This window comes from Thamnophis elegans, chromosome 8 (genome assembly GCF_009769535.1).
Source record: "Thamnophis elegans isolate rThaEle1 chromosome 8, rThaEle1.pri, whole genome shotgun sequence".
In the NCBI taxonomy this organism is placed as follows: Eukaryota; Metazoa; Chordata; class Lepidosauria; order Squamata; family Colubridae; genus Thamnophis; species Thamnophis elegans.
Window position 1 is genome coordinate 39,560,835 of NC_045548.1, and position 14,377 is coordinate 39,575,211.

At 39.2% G+C, this 14,377-nt stretch overlaps 1 protein-coding gene across 1 annotated transcript in view; it reads right to left on the bottom strand.

The window, feature by feature from the left end:
* The window catches only part of LOC116512457 (transmembrane protein 68-like), a 34,364-nt gene continuing 19,987 nt past the window's right edge, over window positions 1-14,377 (bottom strand). The window contains exons 5-6 of the mRNA XM_032222944.1: window positions 5,798-5,940; window positions 1-1,359 (exon numbers count right to left, since the gene is read on the bottom strand). Of these exons, the coding sequence (XP_032078835.1) occupies window positions 1,255-1,359; window positions 5,798-5,940 (248 nt within the window). The 3' untranslated portion in view covers window positions 1-1,254. The remainder of the gene's footprint in view (window positions 1,360-5,797; window positions 5,941-14,377) is intronic.

The window sequence follows — 14,377 nt, forward strand, 5'->3', positions numbered from 1 at the left end:
GTTGTTAAATTTGAATGGTCACTAAGTGAACTGCTGTAAGTCAGGGACTACCTGTAATTGTCTGATGGCTGGTGGAGCAGCAACAGAGCTGGTGGCATTGGTAAGGCCGGGAGGTGTTGGAGCAATGTGTCTTTGTGGCAATGGTTGCAGATCCTTCGTGAGGGTGAACTATCAATTTATTATTAAAAATATGGCTGATGAGCTGCATGCAGACCATGTCTTCTACCAGCCTGCCCTACATGCTTATCCAGACAGACCATCAGTTTGAACACATTTGATACAAACAAAATTTCCTTCCATTCTAAATATATCCCATAAAAATTTACTTTGTTAAAAATGCCTGGTGAAATACAGCTTCAAGATAGTCTACAAAGATTGCCTGTTTCACAAAAACCCAATAGTGAAATTATTTACCACTCCAATACATATTGCAGTGAAGCACAACACAAATGCCATCTTGTTCAATATGATTTTAATATTTTAAAAAATATATTTCTTAAGATTTATACAACTGCCTATCTCACATTAGTAATTCTGGATGGCTTACAATGTTTAAAAACAATACGGTAGTAAAATGCACAATATAAATAGCAGCCAAGGAACCAAATCAGTCTAAAACATATTTATTAGTGTGATTAATGAATCCAATAAAATGGCTGCATTGAAATTCATATACCAGTATATAAATCACATTTATAAAAAGCAAACACAAAATAATTCTTCCCTAAATTCATCCTAATTTAGTATTGCTATGATTATGTTCATATCATTCAATTACGGAAAATATTTGTTTTAATTACGCTCGCACTGTTTTTCTTTGACAGAATCTGCCTTTTATCCATTTTGCACATATGAAGATGAAGAGTGTCTAAAATCTCCACCCCAATTGCACACGTGTAACTTCACCTTAACGGAATTTTGGATCTACTTATATACAACTTCTCAAATTACAACTCATAATAAGTCTAGTATTGTATCATTCACTAATCATGACCTACCTACCCGTAAGCATACCAGTTTCTAAGTAACATTTCAACCTTGAAATAAAACCATGTTTTAAAAGCCTTATGAAGTGCTTTTTTCATGCAAATGAAAAATCGCATAATACTTTATCCTTTCTTTGCTAGAAAAAAAGTACAATACTAAATTAGAAAATAATATAAATTAAAATTTTTGATATCCTGTATGATTGTCAAACTCATAATAATTAGCAGCGTGTTGTCTCACTTGGCCTAATCATAACATTTGACCAATTTACTCCTTTTTCTTTTCTTTGTGAAATCTTTCCAATAAAGCTCGACAGATGCTTCCAGGAATTTGCTGGTGCTTTCTAATTAATGACTGGAGAGCAATTTGGGTCTGAAAATGACAGTTTAAAAAAGGAAGAAATGATTCATTATCACAATTATGTTGGACTATTGTGTATAAAATGCATATTTAAAAATAAGGGTATGTAAATAAATGTTAAATTTATGAAAGCTACATCCTTGGTACTCTCAAATCCAAATAGTATTTAGGCCCGATCTGTTCTGTGTCCCCAAAAGGCTCGGAATAAAGGGAGGCATTATATAAAATTATAGCTTTTTATTCTCATAGAAAAGTATACAGGCTAGAAATACCTTGAGAAAGGATGTGGGGGTCCCTTTTTCCAATTCCCAGATCTAGACTAAATAAAGTCTGTCAGATTACAACTCTTATATATATATTTATTTTTAAACTAGCCAATAACCTGGCATTGGCCAGGTATTTATTTATAGCGGGGGAAATGTCCAGCCCAAACGTAATTTCTAATGTTGGATTTTCCCCCTTACCAGAGGGAGCCCTCTTGAGGAGTACTGTGAAGTCGTTACCATGGCAACTCCACTGCGCTGTACAATAGAAGCCATTTTACGGGAATACAGTAGAAGCCATTTTAAGGCACAACAGGCTGTATCTTAACACAACACATATCCTGAGGGGTGTTAGGGGTGTCTTACACTCACAGTATTTTTTTTCCAGAGAAAGTCATCTGCGCACCATTTTTGGGTGAAATTGCTTGAGGCGTTCCAGAGATAGGTTGAAGGTTTGAAGGTTTATTTTATTTATATGCCGCCCTTTTCCCTGAGGGACTCAGGGCGGCTCACAAACCCAAGGGGGGGGGAAGGTAAACACAAAGGAAATACAACAAAAAGGTACAAGGGAATTTAAAAGACAATCAACAGTCACACAATTCGAGAGGGGAAGGGAACTCATCAACCCCAGGCCTGCCGGCACAGCCAGGTTTTAACGGCTTTACGGAAGGCCTGGAGAGAAGTGAGGGTCCGAATCTCTGCGGGGAGCTCTTTCCAAAGGGCCAGAACAGCCACAGAAAAGGCCCTCCCCCAGGTAGTAGCTGGATGACATTGGCCAGGAGATGGAACCCAGAGGAGGCCTAATCTGTGGGATCTAATGGGCCTTTGGGAGGTAATTGATCTCTGGAGAGCCAGGGATGGAAGTTATGCCTCCGTCCTAGTGCTCCTTGACCTCTCAGTGGCCTTCGATACCATCGACCATGGTATCCTTCTGCGACGACTGCGGGAGGTGGGGGTGGGAGGCACTGTCCTACGGTGGTTCTCCTCTTACCTCTCGGACAGGTTGCAGTCGGTGTTGGTCGGAGGGCAGAGATCGACCCCTAGGCCCCTCAAGTATGGGGTGCCGCAGGGTTCGGTCCTGTCCCCCCTCCTGTTTAACATCTACATGAAGCCGCTGGGTGAGATCATTCGACGGCACGGGATAAAATACCATCAGTATGCGGACGATACGCAGCTGTATCTGTCCGCCCCGTGCCAACTCAATGAAGCGGTTGACGTGATGTGCCAGTGCCTTGAGGCTGTTAGGGACTGGATGGGGGTTAACAAGCTTGTTCTCAATCCGGATAAAACCGAGTGGCTGGTGTGTTTCCCTCCTACTAATTGGCCAAGTTTTCCATCTCTCAGGCTGGGGGGTCAAACAGTATGCCCCTCAGACAGGGTACGCAATTTGGGAGTCCTCCTGGACCCACAGCTGACTTTTGAACATCACTTGTCGGCTGTGACCAGGGGGGCATTTGCCCAGTTCGCCTAGTGCACCAGTTGCGTCCCTACCTGAACCGGGAGGCCCTCACAACAGTCACTCGTGCCCTTGTGACCTCTAGACTGGACTACTGCAGCGTGCTCTACATGAGGCAGCCCTTGAAGAGCATTCGGAGACTTCAGCTTGTCCAGAATGCAGCCGCGCGAGCGATTGTGGGTGCACCTCGGTTCACCCACGTAACACCTATCCTCCGCGAGCTGCACTGGCTGCCTATTGGTCTCCGGATACGCTTCAAGGCGCTAGTCGTCACTTATAAAGCCCTTCATGGTATTGGACCTGGGTACTTGAGAGACCGCCTGCTGCCAATCACCTCCACTAGACCGATTAGATCCCACAGATTAGGCCTCCTCCGAATTCCATCTGCCGGCCAGTGTCGACTGGCGACTACCCGGAGGAGAGCCTTCTCTGTGGCTGCTCCGACCCTTTGGAACGAACTCCCCGTGGAGATTCGAACCCTCACCACCCTCCAGGCTTTCCGCAAAGCCGTTAAAACCTGGCTGTTCCGACAGGCCTGGGGCTAAAGAGTTGCTGCCTCTGTTTCGAATGGTATGACTGTTGTGTGTTTTTAAATTATGTATTGTTATGTTTATTTTTTGTCTGTACCCCCCCCTTCCCTGATTTGATTTGTTAGCCGCCCTGAGTCCCCTTCAGGGGAAAAGAGCGGCATATAAATATAATAAAATAAAATGAATGAAAGGAATTGGAAGCAGGCGGTCTCTCAAGTACCCAGGTCCAATACCATGAAGGGCTTTATAAGTGACGACTAGCACCTTAAAGCGTATCCGGAGACCAATCGGTAACCAGTGCAGCTCGCGGAGGATAGGTGTAACGTGGGTGTACCGAGGTGCACCCACAATCGCTCGCGCGGCTGCATTCTGGACGAGCTGAAGTCTCCGAATGCTCTTCAAGGGCTGCCCCATGTAGAGCACATTGCAGTAGTCCAGTCTTGAGGTCACAAGGACATGAGTGACTGTTGCAAGTGCCTCCCGGTTCAGGTAGGAACGCAATTGGTGCACCAGGCGAACCTGGGAAAATGCCCCCCTGGTCACAGCCGACAAATGATGTTCTAAGGTCAGCTGTGGATCCAGGAGGACCCCCAAATTGCGAACCCTGTCTGAGGGGTGTAGAATTTCACCCCCCAGCCTGAGCGATGGAATACTTAGTCAATTTTTGGGAGGGAAACACACCAGCCACTCGGTCTTGTCTGGATTGAGCGCAAGCTTGTTTACCCCCATCCAGACCCTAACAGCCTCCAGGCATTGACACATCACGTCAACCACTTCACTGAGTTGGCACGGGGCGGACAGATACAGCTGCGTATCGTCAAGGAGCACTAGGATAGAGGAGTGACCCCTATCCCTGGCTCACCAGAGATCATCGATCAGTGCGACCAAAGCAGTTTCCGTGCTGTAACCAGGCCTGAAACCAGATCCAGATAACCGGCGTCATCCAAGGACCGTCGGAGCTGAAAGGCCACCACTTTCTCAACAACCTTCCCAACGAAGGTACAGTACACACGTGGAGGCACTCACCGCTCCCATGACCTTGTCCACTTCATCAGGAGTAACAAGTCCTGACCGATATGCTAGAACATACACACACACAGCCATTTTTATATATTTTTAAATTAAATAAAGCCCTTCTACCACCTCTTGCTATATTCAACAGAAAAGTAACAGTCTTTCAGGTTTTGTAGTTATATAATCCAAGGGCTTGAAATGAACATTTAATATTAGAACCATTATTAAAAAGGCTCAATAAAGAACATTCTCCCTGCGTCAGCTCAGGAAGTTCGGGATGCCCCAGGAGCTGTTGATAACAGTTTTACAGAGGAATTATTGAGTCTATCGTTTGTACTTCTATACTGGTTTGGTACAACAACTAAACAACAGGACAGATACATTCTCCAACATAGTTAAGACTGCAGAAAAAACAACTGCAACCAGCCTGCCTTCCGTAGAAGACATGTATATTGCGCAGATCAGAAGGGAACTGAAAATATATCTACTGACCACTCACATCCTGAACCTAAACTGTTTCAACTCGTTCCCTTGGGACAGTGCTATAGGACATTATATGCCAAAACAACTAGACTATAAATTTCTCACGGCAAAATACTGTGATATATTAATCTATAAATCATAACTTTAATCTATTAATAAACCTGGGGCCCTGAATGTGTTAAGGGCCCTGTTTCCTGCTGCTATGTATGTTTTTGATGTTTTTATTGTTTCTTATTATTTTAAAATGTTTTAGTGTTTTAACCGTAATCTATTTCTTGAGTTGCCCAGAGTCAGATTGAAATGGGCAGCTATAGACATTGAAAAAATAATAAAAATGATAAAATAAATAATGTTTAGAACCCACAATAGCTAGAACTTGCCAATCTATTCAAAGAATATAACGTCATCTAAAATATTTTGGCTGGTTTTATTTGAAGCTATCTGTTTGTAAGTACCAAACTGTTTTAAGATTAATGCCACTAAGTATAATTTCCACAATTTAGTAATAGAATTTGGCCACTACTGGATTTTACTTGCACTGTTTTGAAAATACAAAAAAGAAAATACCTTTCCAGGAATAATTTGAATTATAGTAGTCTTATAAAAAGCTTTGAGACATTAAATTAATGTAATGCATTAATTAAAATAGAAATGTTTGTTGACAATTATGCAGGAATTGAAGATGTTTAATAAACAAATGGTACCTTCTCAGCCAATTCCTCAGAAGTTACATTTGGATTATACAGAATGGGCTCTCCAATGTAAGTACGAAATTTGACTGGAAATCCACCATACACTGGAAGGAAGGGAATTCGACTATATTCATATAGCCGCCTAGCTAAAGCTCCTGTGAAAGAAAAATAAAGTTAAAACCAATACCAATTTGAATCAGTTTAAATATCTAAACTACATTTTATTGGAATCACTCAACAGAACTATCGTGGCTCTTTAGCTGCAATATAGTCATAAAGCTATTCATTTAAATAAAAATTATACACACCTGCATGCATATGCTCGTGTGTGCGCGCGCGCACGCACACACACACACGCACACACACACGCACACACACTTTCTGGCAAGCAAAAAATTAAAATGCAGGCGTTTCTATTTATTATTGCATCCCAAAGTCACTCTCTTAAATAAGGGTTTAACAAAATCCATTGTTTGGAGAATAAGGAATCTATAGCAGATTAACACAGGAAAAATTGTTGTAAGAAACCATATTCTCTATTTCCTGGGTTGTATGTTGGCTTGTGATTTCACAATTGGAAAAGTTTTTATGAAAAGCTTTACATTGGGCTTCAGCAGAAACCCAGATTCAGATATATAAATTCTTTCTACATTGTTCAGTTTTGTACCATAGTTCACAGGCTGCACCAGTCAGATAGAGTAGGGATAATTTTTTTCCAAACAAAAGGAACCAACGAGAAAAGGGGCATAAGGAAAACTACCTTTCTATCCCGTTCCTCAGGCAAAGCGTAATTCATCAAATGCTTCCTCTGGATTCAACCAAAATTTCACTCGAATGTAGTGGATTTCTCTTTGTCAAAATTTGAATTAGCAGATGCCCATATACCATGCCTGATGCCTCTATCTATAGATTCCATGGCTGAGTTTTTTAGCTAAATATTTTATTACACAGGCAGTTAAACTAAATAGTAATTATGGAAATACTCTGCAAAGGAAAAAGAAATCCCATGGACAGAAATACATATATTTGTTTATTCTAATATGATTTATTTTGTCTCCCCCCCTCAAAATATGAGTACTTAAATTGCTGTTTTTAAAATAATTTTATATATATGCTTACAGATTCAACCTAGAGATCTGTGAGAAATAGAATCTGATTCTAAGATCACTTTTGTTACTTGTTTGTGCCTTAAATCATACTTTTTTCTTCACAGGAACTATATAAATTTGCCTAGCATTGAGAAGTCTGTCTCAAGAACATAACCCTTCTGCACTCGATTTTACTTTATTAGTATAATTTAAGATGGAAACTGTCAACAGCAATTCTTCTAAGGCAGGGCATGGTAATCTTTTCAGCTGCTAGATTTTAGTAATTTTAAAATTAAAAATGTAATTTTAAAGATCTATAGATAATATCAAGAGTGATAACTTGAGGATGCTCTCCTTTTTTCAGCACATCAGATTATCTGCTATCAAAGTGTGATCTCCTTTACACTGAGTTACTGTTAATGAAGCAGAGACTGAAAATTTTTGACAAGGTTAGGATCTTTCAATAACAACAATGAAGCAACAATTTTCTCAGCAGTAATTTATAGTTGAGAAATACCAATAGTTTTGGTTATTAGGCGTAGCATGTACCAGTATAAGAGGAACCACACATACATACATACACACACACACACACACACACACACACACACACACAGACATAATGTATTGCCAGTTTATTTAGCAGCACAAATGCAACATATATATATATATGGCTTACCAGGGGTTGTGACACTAATATATACCTTCTTCCCTGGCTTCAGCTGATAAGGAGGAAACCTGTGGCTTGATGGCTAAGACGTTTGCCTAAGATGCAATGCAGCACAGGTTCGAATCCCAGTAAGGGTATGGCTAGCTGATGAGAGCTAAATAACTTGAAATAGATCTATACTAGTCTCCCTTTATTTATTTATCAGCACAAATTAAAAACATATATATATATATGTGTGTGTGTGTGTGTGGTGTGTGTGTGTGTGTGTGTGTGTGTGGAGTGCTGCCGTTGTTTCAGTAAGTGGATTGATTGGATGTATGGCTATATCATGATTGGTCAATTGGTGCTGATTGGTGCTGGCTTTGTGTCCATTGTTGCTTTGAGTTGTAACGGCCTGGGTGGTGGGTGGGGCCCGTTTGTTGACTAGGGCTGCTTTCTAGATGTCTGGAAGGCGGGAGGTATCATCATATTTATTCATGTTGTGGGGGTGTTTCTCTATTTCGATAGCTTCCTGGTTCCTTCAAAATTAATTTCATGTCCTGTAGCTTTAAGGTGCGGAAAAGGGAGGAAGTTTTTTCTTTTTTTCTCCAACCCTACGCAGAATCCATCACCTCACACATACAAAACTCACTCCACTTCATAGAAACAATAAAGAAACAAAACCTACAACCCAGCGACCTACTCGTGAGGTTCGATGTCATATCCCACTTCACCCAAGTGTCTATAAAAGAAGCCTTTACAGCTATCCAGAACAAACACAACCCCCCTAAACACATCCTGGACCTGACCAACCACTGCCTAATTAACACATACTTCATCCATAATGGACAAAGATAAACAGATAGAATGAGCACCCATGGGATCATCCCTCTCACCCGTCATCGCAAACTTATACATGGAACATTTTGAAACTAACGCCTTAGATAAAATCTGAACACAAACACAAACTCTAGCTTAGATATGTTGATGACACTTTTGTGATTTGGCCACACGGGAAAGAAAAACTGGACAACTTCCTCACACATCTCAACAGTCTACACCCCAAAATATAATTCACTATGGAAATAGAAGCAAACAACAAACTACCCTTTCTGGATGTCCTAATCTACAAAAAACCCAATGGCTCCCTAGGACACACCATCTACCGGAAAAAAACACACACCAACTGCTCTTAAACACACACCAACTTGCACAGATCAACTCTGTAGCCAAGACCCTCATCTCCAGAACCAAACGCCTAGCCGACAAAGACCACCTGAAAACTGAATTAAACACTCTCACAAACGTATTAATCTCCAACGGATTCCAAAGAAAAATAATTACCAACCTAATCCAAAGGGAGACTCCCCCCAAAACTGAGACATAGAACAGGACAAAGGCATTGCCCTCCTCCCTTAAATCAAAGACACCACAAATAAAATCAGCAAAATTCTCCACAAAGACAATATAAAGACAGCCTTCAACACTGACCAAAAAATAGCCAACATCTTAAGAAACCCCAAAGATGTGGGCGGAGCCTGGATGCCGTGACGAGACGACATGCGATCTCAAAGCTCTGAGATCGCACTCGATACTTTTATTGCTGCGGGGTTCTAATGGACCTAAATCATCCCGAAGAGATGGTGAACAGGAAGATTACATCTTGCTGATCTCGGGGATATCACAAATCTCTGAGAAAAGCAGGTTTAAAGTCTTCGTCTGGCAGTAAAAATTCCAGTCTTTTAAGGCTGACAAAGTCAGTCTAGGTACACCCATGTTACACCTATCCTCCGTGAGCCGCACTGGCTTCCCATTGGCCTCCAGACCCACTTCAAGGTGCTAGTCGTTACTTTTAAAGCCCTACATGGTATTGGACCTGGCTACCTGAGAGACCGCCTCCTGCCATTTACCTCCCAACGACCAATAAGATCATACAGGTTGGGCCTCCTCCGGGTGCCGTCGACTGGACAATGCCAGCTGGCGGCTCCCCGAGGGAGGGCCTTCTCTGTAGCTGCACCGGCCTTGTGGAACGAGCTACCTGCAGAGATCCGGACCCTCACCACTCTCCCGGCCTTCCGTAAAGCGACAAAGACCTGGCTGTTCTGGCAGGCCTGGGGCTGTTGATTAATTTCCAGCCCCACTTAATGGAATGGATGTTGTATTGATTTTAATTCTGTATTTTTAAATATTTTAAATGCTTTTACTTGTTATGAGCCGCCCAGAGTCCCTAGGGAGTGGGCGGCATACAAATCCTATTAAAATTTAAAGTTTAAAGTCAGGGCAATTTGAAGAAGACGTTTTTTAAGTTGGTAAGAACCTTTTATTGTTTAAAGAAAAACGTACTGCCTAAAAATTTTTAAAACTAATTTAAATTAAAGAATAGAAGAACCTAGCGGCGATTTTGATCTTTTTAATGGTTTTGGACAGTGGTTATCTTACTCTTTAAATGTTATTCACATGGATTGATTCTAAGTAAACCTTTTCAAACGGATAGATTACTCCAACATTTCTTCTGATTCTCTGTAAGCTAGCTGTAAACTAATTGACTACAATTTGACTGTTTACATCTTGACACTTTTATTGCTTGGTTGTTCTGGCTTAAGATATGATAAGATTGTACAGCTGTTCCCTTTGTAGTCTGCTTTCACTTGCGAATGCTTCAGAGCTTTTAAGAAAAAATACAACTGCGTATAAACATCCCGTCTTTTCAAGCGTCTCTCTAAGCGATACTTTCAGCTTTGAAGAGGCTGTCTGATACAGAGGACAGAATTCAGAGAAAATTGGATTATTTGGTGTTTTTGGCAACAAATTATGAGGAAAAAACTGAGGATGTTTTCCAAATACAAAATAAGATGAAACGCGGAGATAAAGAATTTGAGCTTGTTGATATTCATGACAATTGGTTTATCTCTGAGGGAGGAAAGAATGGAATATTTGAAGAGGAGTTAAATGGAGAGAAAATTTACTTCAAAAGACAGGGCATAGAAGGAGAAGAAAATATCAAAGAATTTATGGACTATGAAATACTATTTGCAAAACATTTGATACCACTGCTGAGAATTAAAGACAAGCTGATAAAGGAAACAAAAAGAGGGCATCAACATTATATGAGAGATACCACAAACAAGAAGGTGCAAAGATTTCTTTGTATGGATTCGTTCAAAAAGATGTTTGGAGAATTGGATCCACAAATGGCAGCAGATATAAGACTGTTCTGTTATTGGAGAGATACAGGTTGATAGATGGAAGAGTATAATTCAAAATTAGCTAAACTTAGTTAAATCCATTGGTAATAGGTATAGTTAAATAAAAATTGATAATGATAGTAATGTATACAATGTTGAGTTATGATAAGTAATAATTGGATATGAGAAGGGGAGGTTAGAAATATTTTTGGATTATATATAAAGATTATTAATAACAATAATAATTATAAAAAACAAAACTATATACAGTTAAATTTTAACTAATGCTATGATATAGGATATAGTTAAATAAAGAAAGGATAATGATAATAAATTATATACATGGAGGATTAGAAAATTTTGGTATTAAATATTATGGATGTTTAGCTAAAACAGGATATGAGGATTTAATGTTAATGGAGGATTTTATAAATAAGCAAATGAAATGCCACCATGTGGTTATGGATTGAATCTTGGTATATTTAAGGATGAAGGATGTTTAAATAACTGTAGTCAAATAAAAGTGGAGGTATGATGATGTTAATGTAGTAAATATTTGAGTTAAGATATTTGAATTAATATGAATTATATTTGATGACGGTGGAAGAGATGCACAAAAACTTTTTGTAACCAGCTGATATACTTTTTACAATATATGTTTGTTTTGGAAATAAATAAATAAGTAAAAAATGTATTTAAAAAAAAAAAAGAAACCCCAAAGACAAAATCCAGCTAGAAAACCCAGGAGTCTACGAAATACCCTGCAAAATCTGCCCTGCAACATCCATAGGACAAACGAACAGGAGAATAAATGCACGCATCGCAGAACACAAGAACGCAGTAAGAATAAAAGAAAAAACTTCCTCCCTTTTCCAGCACCTTAAAGCTACAGGACATGAAATTAATTTTGAAGGAACCAAGTTAATCTCCAAAACTGAACACTTCAACAAGAGAATAATACCTCCCACCTACCAGACATCTGGAAACTAGCCCTATTCAACAAACGAACCCCACCCACCGCCCAGGCCTACAACACGAAACAACAATGTACACATAGCCAGCACCAATCAGCACCAATTGATCAATCATGATATAGCCACACATCCAATCAATCCATTTACTGAAACAACAGTAGCACTCCACACCCCCCACCAAGATTTATAGAAAGATGGCAGCTCCGATCACACTTTAAGCCAAAAACACCAACCTGAATATGGCGAGTGAGATCTCGCCGAAACGTTGCCAAGACAATCTCAATCTTACATGGGAAAAGATCCGAATACAACAAGTACAGCACACACACATACACAACACACATACACAATTTGTCTTGTACAAGGTTGGAACATAGAATCATAAGCTGGAAGGGATCTTGGAGGTCTTCTAGACCAGTGTTTTTCAACCACTGTGCCGCGGCACACTAGTGTGCCGTGACATAGTGTAAGGTGTGCCGTGGGGAAAACACTTTATATATAGTCAATATAGGCACAGAGTTAATTTTTTTTAACATTTTCTAATGGTGGTGTGCCTCGTGATTTTTTTCATGAAAAAAGTGTGCCTTTGCACAAAAAGGTTGAAAAACACTGTTCTAGACCAACCCCCTGTTCAAAGCAGGACACCTTGTACTATCCTGGTCAAATGGTTGTTCAGACAATTTTTGAAAACCTTCTCTAATGGAAAACCCACAGCTCCAGGAGACAACCTATTTGATTAATTGTTCTCACTGTCAAATTACCTCCTAAATTTCACCTCTATTTAACAACCTTCCACTTATTTCTTGTCCTGCCCTCTGGTGCTTTAAAGTCAATTCTCTTTTTTCTCTAGTACTAGAAACTGTTACCATATCCCCGTTACTCCTTTTCTTTGGTAAACTAGATATATCTAGCTGGTCATCATATCATTTAACCTTCAGACCTTTTATCATCTTCATTGCTCGTTGCAGTTTCTAGGGTCTCACAATCTTATTTGTATTTGGCAACCAGAACTGGATACAGTATTCCTAGAGCAGTATGTAAGGGTATTATCATTTCTCATAAAGTTAATGTTATCTCTCTGTTGATGCAGTCTAGGATTGCATTGGCCTTTTTTGGTACCTGCAGTACATTGCTGCTCATACTTTACTGATGTTCCGCTAGTACCCTTAAGATTTCCTCTCACAGTTACTATTATTGAGGCACGTATAGCTTATTCTGTACCTATTGCATTTGGTTTTTCCTACTTAAGTGAGGTTTTAATTCATAATTTTAAATCCCGTGGACCACCAATATGAATTTTAAAAAAAGATAAAGAGCATTTAGTACAATATAAAAAATGCAAATAATTTTTCTGCGGACCCCTAAAATTTTATTGCGGACCACCGGATGATGTCCGCTGCTCTACATGGTACCATATCCATAAATGTACTTCTACTATATTCCCTCATTGGATGTTAACCTTTTTCTGTTGACAGATGAAAGCACCACCTGTAATCCTGTCTCTTTGGCTTTCCTGCCTAATTGCCCATCATTCATTGAAATTGTTTTCAGACTCTTAGTTGTATCAAATTTCTGATCTTTGCACCTGGTAAACAACATACTTTTCTTAAAGAAATTGTATGGTCTACAAATTGATGACTGTTCCTCTGAAAACTGAGTCATCAATTACCAACATATGCCTTTTTTCTTTGGGAAAGTCTGAGCTACTTTATTTCTTGTTACTGAAACCTTACTTCTTATCACTGAAACATTTGAGAAAGTCTTTTCTTCAGCTATGTGTTTCCTTCCTGAGGGACAATATGAAATTGACTGCCTAGTTTTAGAGAAGGCTTGGGTTGCTTTCTCAATCTTTCTGTTCTTTACCTGACATAGTACTCTTATTCTTCCTCTTGTCTGGATAGACACTTCTGATTTTAACAGTTCATCATGTTCTTCAAATTCACTATTGAAACTTGCCTAAACCATAAGATGGGTGGCAAATTAATCTGATAAATAAACAAACTTGAAAGTGTTTAGTATGGGTGTGTCAGGAATTTCTGTGGCTTGACTTGCCTTCAAATTGTTTGCCTTTTCTTCACTAATCTAACCAATTTACACCTATTGCAAGTGTCAGTTGAATCCTACATAGATAGGAATACAGACATTGCATAGACATTGCATGTAACAATGTTACTAGACTCTTTCCCCATGGCTTTGTTATTTTTCATGCAAAAAATTATTCTATAGTATTTTTTATAACTCCATAAGAAGCAGGCAAATAGTGGTTTTTCTCTTGTGGCACTATTTATAAATACTCAAGAAGTAGAGCAGAGACTTTATTAAAAAAGTAGAAAACATATCTAAAATAAAATCAAGAAATAAAATAGTTTTTATAAAAAGGGAAAAATTATACGTATAGAAATAATAAAAATGAAACACACACACACATTGTAAAACAGAAAAATACTAACACAGAAGAGTGCTATTGAATATTTCTTTTGTTTTCTTCATTTCCCGCAAAAGGACATGTTTTGCAACACCATTAAAAAAAAAAACAGAAAAAAGAAGGTAGGTTATAACTTGAAACTCAAAGAAACATGGTCAGGGAATTTATTTGGAATGAATTTAAGTCTTCAGGGTCAAATTAATTGCATTCTAAATACTGAAGGAACATCTCAATAATCTAATCAAGTTAACAACCAAGTAAGGAAAGATTT